At 44.8% G+C, this 7,955-nt stretch overlaps 1 protein-coding gene across 1 annotated transcript; it reads left to right on the top strand.

The window, feature by feature from the left end:
* Nucleotides 1-2,481: 2,481 nt before the first annotated feature.
* On the top strand, nucleotides 2,482-4,764 carry LOC140418079 (probable G-protein coupled receptor 139). The gene is made up of 2 exons (XM_072501502.1): nucleotides 2,482-2,623; nucleotides 3,854-4,764. Exons 1-2 carry the CDS (start codon nucleotides 2,482-2,484, stop codon nucleotides 4,762-4,764), a joined length of 1,053 nt encoding a protein of 350 aa, XP_072357603.1.
* The last annotated feature ends 3,191 nt before the right edge of the window (nucleotides 4,765-7,955 follow it).

Below are 7,955 nucleotides of genomic sequence, written 5' to 3'. Positions count from 1 at the left end.
TCTCGTTACACACTGCGCGATCCAGCACCTCATGTAAATAATGTCCGGCCTGCGGCAAAACGAGTCCGACGCCCTCCTTTGCCAGAGTCTTCGGTGGATTCCTTGGACTTTGGGGTCGGGGGGGGGGGGGGGGGGGTCGGGGGGGGGGGAGTGATGTTATAACCTGCCTGCTTACCATTGGCTGGGGACTAATGACAATTCCACAATCCTGTGTGATTATGAGCTTCCCCAATGAGGGGGGGGCTGAGAAATCATTAGCAGACTCCCTGTATAAATAAAGCAGGCCAGTTTGGAACCAGCAGGAATGAGTAAGCAGCAAGCGAGGTTCCTGCTGCTGTTGTGTATATATTAGTTATTGTAAATAAATGTTATTTCTTTGTATCCTTGAAACTCGTGCTGGATTCTTCGTGGTCGTCACAAAAATGCTGAATTTAGGGAGTTAGGAGATAAACTAAAAAGTAGGACCTCAAAGGTAGTAATCTCGGGACTTCTACCACTGCGACATGCTAGTCAGAGTAAGAATGACAGAATAGACAGGATGAATGTGTGATTTGATGGATGGTACAGGAGGGAGGGAGTCAGATTTTGGGGATATTGGAACCGGTCCTGGGAGATGTGGGACCATTACATATCGGACGGTTTACAGCTGGACACAACTGGAACCAATGTACTGGGAGGGTTGTTTGCTAGCGCTGTTGGGGAGGGTTTAAACTAATGTGGCAGGGGGATGGGAACCAATGGAGGAAGTCAGAGGGTAGTAAATAAGGGACAGTAACTAGTAAGGAGAAAATAGAAGTCAGAGAAACAGATTGAACCTACTATGGCAGGGATGGAAACAGATGCAGTAGGCCAGCGGGAGAAATAACTGAGGGAGAGCTACATATTAAGGCCAGTAAGAAGAGCAGCCAGGAAGTGATTGGTCAACGCAGCGGGGCTGGTGGGCTGAAGTGCATGAGTTTCAATGCGAGCAATATTTCAGGTAAGACAGATGAACTTAGAGCTTCAATTAGTACGGAGAATTATGATATTGTTGCTATTACAGAAACTTGGTTCAAAGAGGGACAAGATTGGCAACTAAACATTCCAGGATTTAGATGCTTCACGTAAGATCTAGGGGGATGCAAAAGGGGTGGGGGGGGGGATTTATTAGTTAAGGAGAATATCACAGCTGTGATGAGGGAGGACACCTTGGATGGATCAGGTAGCGAGACAATCTGGGTAGAGCTCAGGAATAGGAAGGGTGCTTTCGCAATGTTGGGGCTTTACTACAGACGTCCTAACAGCCAGCGGGAGATAGAGGAGCAGATATGCAGACAGATCTTGGAAAGATGCAGAAACAATAGGGTTGTTGTGTTGGGTCGTTTTAACTTTCCCTTTGTTGACTGGGACACACTTACTGCTAGAAGCATGGATGGAGCAGAATTTGAAACACTGGAAGGGGCCATATTCGACCTGGTGCTGGGAAATGAGCCCAGCCAGGTGATCGAAGTTTCAGTAGGAGATTAGTTCCGAAACAGTGATCACAAGTCTGTAAGTTTTAAGGTGCATATGGAAAACGACAAGAGTGGTCCTCAGATGAAGATGTTAGACTGGGGAAAGGCTAATTACAACAGCATTAGGCAGGATCTGGAGAATGGTGACTGAGCGAGGCTGTTTGAGAGAAAATCAACATCCGGCATGTGGGAGTCTTTCAAATGTCAGTTGGTTAGAATTCAGGTCCGGCATGTACCTGTGAGGACGCAAGGTAAAGGTGACAAGTATAGTGTATCTTGGATAACGAGGGATATCATGGACCTTGTCAAAAAGAAAAAGGAAGCATTCTTCAGGTCTCTAAGGCTTGGGACAGTTGAAGCCCTTGAAGAATGTGAAGCAAGTGGGAAGGAATTTAAATCAGGAATTAGGACGGTAAAATGGGTCATGAAATGTAGGTGGCAAGCAGGATTACGGAAAATCCTAAGGCGTTTTATACATATGCAAAGAACAAGAGGGTAGCAAGAGAAAGGGATGGTCCATTCAAGGATATTGGAGGGGATCTATTTATGGAACCAGAGGAAATGGGAAAAATACTAAATACTTTGCCTTAGTATTAACCAAAGAAAATGACTTGGTGGATGAGGAGTATAGGGTACAGTATGTAGATATTCTGAGTCATGTTGACATTTATAAAGAGAAGGTTTTGGGCATGTTAGAAAGCATTAAAGTAGATAAGTCCCCAGGGCCTGATGGGATCTACCCCAGAATACTGAGGGAGGCAAGGGAGGAAATTTCTGGGGCCTTGACAGTAATCGTTGTACCCTCATTGGCTACAGGTGAAGTTCCAGAGGACTGGAGAGTAGCCAATCTTGTTCCATTGTTTAAGAACTGCAGCGGGGATAATCCAGGAAATTATAGGCTGGCTTTACGTCAGTGGTAGGGACATTATTGGAAAAAGTCTATGAGATAGGATTTACTCAGATTTTTAAACAAATGGACTTATTAGAGATGAACAGTATTGTGAAGGCGAGGTCGTGCCTCACTAATTTTATCGGGTTTTTCGAGGACGTTTCAAAGATGAAAGATGAGGCAAAGGCAGTAGATGTTGTATACATGGGCTTCAATACAACCTTTGGCAAGTTACCTCATGGTAGACTGGTACAAAAGGTGAAGTCACATGGGATCAGAGGAGAGCTGGCAAGTTGGATACAGAACTGGCTTGGGCACAGAAGACAGAGGGTAGCCGTACAAGGGTGCTTTTCTGAACGGAAGGCTGTGACTAGCGGCGTTCCACATTGATCAGTTCTGGGGCCTTTGTTGTCTGTGATGCATATAAATGATTTGGACGAAAATGTAGCTGGTCTGATTGGTTATTTAGCTGACGACACAAAAATTGCTGGAGTTGCAGATAGTGAAGAGGATTGTCAGAGGATACAGCAGGATACAAACTGATTGGAATCTTGGGCGGAGAAATGGCAGATGGAGTTTAATCCAGACAAGTGTGTGGTATTGCACGTTGGAAGTTCCAATGCATGCAGGAATTACACAATAAATTGTAGAACTCTTGCAGAGAAATCTGGCCGTGCACGGCCACCAATCACTGAAAGTGGCAACGGATGTGGATAAGTTGGTCAAGAAGGCATATGGCATGCTAGCCTTCTTCAATCGGGCACTGAATATAAAGATTGGCAAGTCATGTTGCAGCTGTCATGTCACAGGACCTTAGTTAGGCCTCATTTGGAATATTGTGTACAATTCTGGTCGCCACGCTACCAGAAAGGATGTGGATGCTTCGGAGAGGGTACAGATGAGGTTTACTAGGATGTTGTCTGGAATGGAGAGCATCTGGAGAGGTTCGATAAACTGGGTCTGTTCTCACTGGAACAACGGAGATTGAGAGGCGACCTGATAGAGGTCAACAACATTATGAGTGGCATGGACAGAGTGGATATTCAGATGTTCTTTCCTAGGTTAAGAGAGTCAGGTAGTAGGGGACATAGGTTTAAAGCATGTGGGGAAAAGTTTAGAACTGATGGGCGAGGCCAGGTTTTACAAAGAGGGTGATAAATGTATGGGACGTGCTGCCTGGGGAGGTGGAGGGAGAAGGTACGATCGCGGCATTTAAGGGGCATTTGGACAAATATATGAATAGGGTTTGAATGGAAGGATACGGACTCCGTAAGTCCATACGGTTTTAGTTTAGGTAAGTACAATGGACCGCGCAGGCTTGCAGGGCCGAAGGACCTGCCCTGTGCTGTATTGTTCTATGTTCTGAGGAACATATCAGGAATCTTTAAATATTCCTCAGAATTCTGAGAATCTTGTGATTTTGTTAGCAGCCGAATGGATAAAATGAATTATTTCTCTCTCTTGATTTCAGCCAACTTAGCAGTGATTGTGATCCTGAGTCGAAAAAAATGCGGTCTCTCCAAATGTATCATTAATTACCTGGTGTCCATGGGAGTGACGGACCTCTTGGTCATGGTGACAGCTGTAATATTGAACCGAATTGTTGGAACGTATTTCCCATCCAGTTTCCTGTCTATCACACCAGTTTGCAGTTTCCGTGCCGCATTAAATATCGCCGCCATTGACAGCTCTGCCTGGTTAACGGTCGCATTCACCTTTGATCGATATGTGGCTATTTCCTGTCAAAAGCTAAAAATAAGATATTGCACACCGAAGATTGCTGTGCGTGTAATAGTTATCGTGTGCATACTGACATGCATTAAAAACATCTTCATATATTTCGAATTTGAACCAAGATACGTCATTAACAATGTACCCTGGTTCTGCGTCATAAGAGATATTTATTATACATCGCCAGTATGGACTGCATATGACTGGATACGTTTAATCTTAACTCCTTGTCTGCCATTCATTCTGATTTTACTGCTCAATGCTCTGACTGTCAGGCACATTCTAGCGGCCAACAGAGCTCGCAGGAGACTCCGGAACTCGAGTAACGGAGAGAATAAGAGTGACCCAGAGGTGGAGAAGCGGCGAAAGTCCATCGTTTTACTCTTCGCCATCTCGGGAACATTCATCCTGTCGTATTTTATGTTTTTTGTAAACATCGTTTATGTCCGAATTTCGAATGTTACATATACCTCTGTTTCCGATTTCACTAATGCCGCATTTATTCTCCAGCAATTTGGGTATATGTTTCAGCTATTGAGTTCTTGCATCAACCCATTTATTTATGCAGGGACCCAAAATAAAATCAGAGAGGAGTTAAAGACTTGGGTGAAATATCCACTTAACCTATTTAGTAAAATATTTAACAGTTGAAAAACAGATCCGACATGAACTGTACTTTATATTGTAGCATGACATTATCCTGACCTTGTAACACAGAGACCCCATTTCAAGATATTTTGAATGATTATTCAGTTTATGAACTTAAAAACATGGAATAAATGCTACATTAATTAGCCAGTCAGATAAATAAATTGTTGGCACATCGTTTGCAGCTCTCTTGCCTGGGACAAAAACAACACTTGTGCAAGACTTGAAGATGCTGGAGAACAATAGAATTGAAACGTGGTGTGTTGGGAGGGAAGATATTTCGATTCTTGTATGGGATTTGCATGTTCCTGTCAAAGGCAGAATCGTCACCCATCGCCAATCCCTAATTCGGGAGCCAGTATTCTGCCTTCACTTATGCCTTGGTCTGCCCAAACTGGATTGTAATCTTGTTGCTCCTTGCACACCAGCTCCCACAACGTAGATGGATCTGTCTGGTTGAGCAATTCGTTGAAATTAATTGGCTGCCACGTCGTGGATATATTTCTCCTCCTTCTAGTTTGAATGATGTTGCACTTCTTCTGGATTTGGCACCTGGCTGTTCGCGTTCATGTCCTACTGCACAGAGAAGAAATAAATAGAGCAAAATGCTAGACGGACTAATGACCGCTATTGCACCAAGAGTTCTTTGTACTGCAGCTATCCTTTCCTCTTGTCTTCTGAGCTCTGCGTTTTCCGTACCATTTGTAGTAACTTCCCCAGCCTGTACGCCTCCCAGATCCAGTGCCTCTTCTAATCCCCGCCAACCAAGACACACACCACTTCTGCGATGGCGGTACTTCATTATGGTATTTGACATGCGGCCACTCAACACTGACTGCGCCGGACCAATGGATGCCTCAGCAATGTTCCTTTTAGTAAATATAATACCCCACGACTAATTAATGTTAACGCCTTAATAGTCCCCTTCTATGCTGCATCATTTCTTAGGTTCCATTTCACTGGGGCACACAGGGCTGCCTCGCAGCACCGGGGTTCTGGGTTCAGTTTCGGTCTGTGTGGAGTTTGTATGGTCACCCTATGTCTACATGAGCATCCGCCCAGTCCCCAGTTTACTCCGACAGTTCAAACATGTGCTGGGTCGGTGCAGTGGTCATTCCCCTTCGTGCCCAAAGGTGTGAAGGTTAGCTTGGGGGATTGGAGGGGGTGGGGGGGGGGGGGTGTTGTGGACCTATGTAGAGTGCTGTTTGTGAGTGTCAGTGCACACTCGGTGGGCGAACGGCGATTTCAGCATTGATTCGATATTCTATGGTTCGTCTGTGATTGTACCCTCTTGCAGCAGTGCAGTCAGCGAGCTATCTGGGTCAAGTACAAGGATGATCACTTCCAGATCTGCCGCCATCCATCCTTTCTTCTGCCTTTGTTGGCTCGTCGATCTCGTCAGGATGCATCTCGGGGCACCTGCCGCCTGGCAGAATGAATAGTGGCTGCATTCCGTGAACGGAGCGCAACTTTCCTCAGCTTTCTGCAATTTTGCGCATTCTCGCTCTGTAACCGGTCCAACTGTCTTTGGAATATAAGCGGGCTGTCATTCAAATATGACAGCAATCAAATCAGCAGTCGTATGTCCTTCTCCCGTCCGCAACTAACTGGTCGACTCTGTTCACGCAGATGGAGAACATTCGGACATTCGGGCACGCTCTATCATTCATTTTGATCATGGCTGATCATCAAGTTCAATACTCTGATCCTGCTTATCCCACATATCTCTTGATCCCTTTAGCCCCAAGAGCTATATATTCCTTCTTGAAATTACATAACGTTTTGACCTCAACGACTTTCTGTGGTAGCAAATTCCTCAAATTCACCACTCTCTGGGTGAAGATGTTTCTCCTCACCTCACTCCTAAAAGGTTTACCCCTTATCCTCAAACTACAACCCCTAGCTCTCGGCTCCCCACCGGGATCATTTTTTCTAAATCTACCCTGACTAATTATGTTGCAATTTTGTAAGTTTCTATGACATCCCCTTTGACTTTTCTAAACTCCGATGAATATAATACTAACCGCCTTGGTCTCTCCTCATATGACAGTCCTGTCATCCCTGGAATCAGCCTGGTATACCTTCGCTGTACTCCCCCATATCAAGAAGATCCTTCCTCAGATAATGACATCAAAACTTCACACAATATTCCAGGTGTGGTCTCACCAATGCCCTGTACAATTGCAATAAAACATATTTTCCGATACTCAAATAATCTCTCTATGAAGGTCAACATACCACCTGACTTCTATACTTTCTACTGTGCCTGCGAGCTTACATTCAGCGACTGATGCACGAGGACACCAAGGTCTTGCTGAGTATCCAACATATTCAATTTACCCTCTTTAAAATAATACTATGCCTTCCTATTCATGCTTTTAAGTTGGATAACCTCGCATTTATTGCAATATACTGCAGCTGGCATGCATGTGTCCGCTCACTCAGCCTGTCCAAATCCCGGTGAAGCATCTGAGCATCCTCAACACAGCTCATCTTCCCGCACAACATTGTATCATCTGCAAATCTGGAGATAGTACATTTAATTCCCTCGTCCAAATCATGAATATATAATGTAAACATTTGGGGTCCTGTCACACATCCCTGCGGTACACACTAGTCAGCCCTCTCGATTAATGAAACAACCACCACCTCAGCCTCATCATCAGTTAACCACACAATTTGTAAAGTTGCTTTGGAATTCTTTTCAAGAAATTGTATGAAATAGGGCCGGGATTTTGAAAGGGCCGTGAGATGAAGGTGGGGGACAGAGAATCATGGTGCCAGAGCTAGCCTCAGAATCCAAATACCTTGAGACAGATTTGAATATTCACGGAGATGGGAGGTGGGCATCCTGACTCTGTGGCTATCTGTAAAGGTCTAGCCAATCCCGTGACAAATGAGGTCTCTATGGTGCTGCACATTTCGTTCGCTTAATTCAGGTCAATTTTCCGTTGGATATGGGGGAGGTAGTTTAACGGCCTGCTAATCATCTGTGCTGCATCCACATCAGTTGTCCGATGTGCATGAAAAAAACACAGGCGTTCCAAACTGCTGAGGCACCAAAGGGTACAAGCGATCGGGTGATGGTGTGACCATTAGTAACCACCAGCATAAATGCTACTTAATTCACACTTTCCACCGACAGACCCATTCATACGTACACACTAAGAAGTCTTGGAACACCAGGTTAAAGT

The sequence above is a fragment of the Scyliorhinus torazame genome, chromosome 5, assembly GCF_047496885.1.
Source record: "Scyliorhinus torazame isolate Kashiwa2021f chromosome 5, sScyTor2.1, whole genome shotgun sequence".
In the NCBI taxonomy this organism is placed as follows: Eukaryota; Metazoa; Chordata; class Chondrichthyes; order Carcharhiniformes; family Scyliorhinidae; genus Scyliorhinus; species Scyliorhinus torazame.
This window is presented reverse-complemented; position numbering and strand designations above follow the sequence as displayed.

Coding starts and splice junctions, on each gene's coding strand:
- LOC140418079 (XM_072501502.1), top strand. CDS start 2,482: ATGAACAGTATTGTGAAGGCGAGGTCGTGCCTCACTAATTTTATCGGG. Junction 2,624..3,853: donor CTTTGGCAAGTTACCTCATG/GTAGACTGGTAC, acceptor TCTTGATTTCAG/CCAACTTAGCAGTGATTGTG.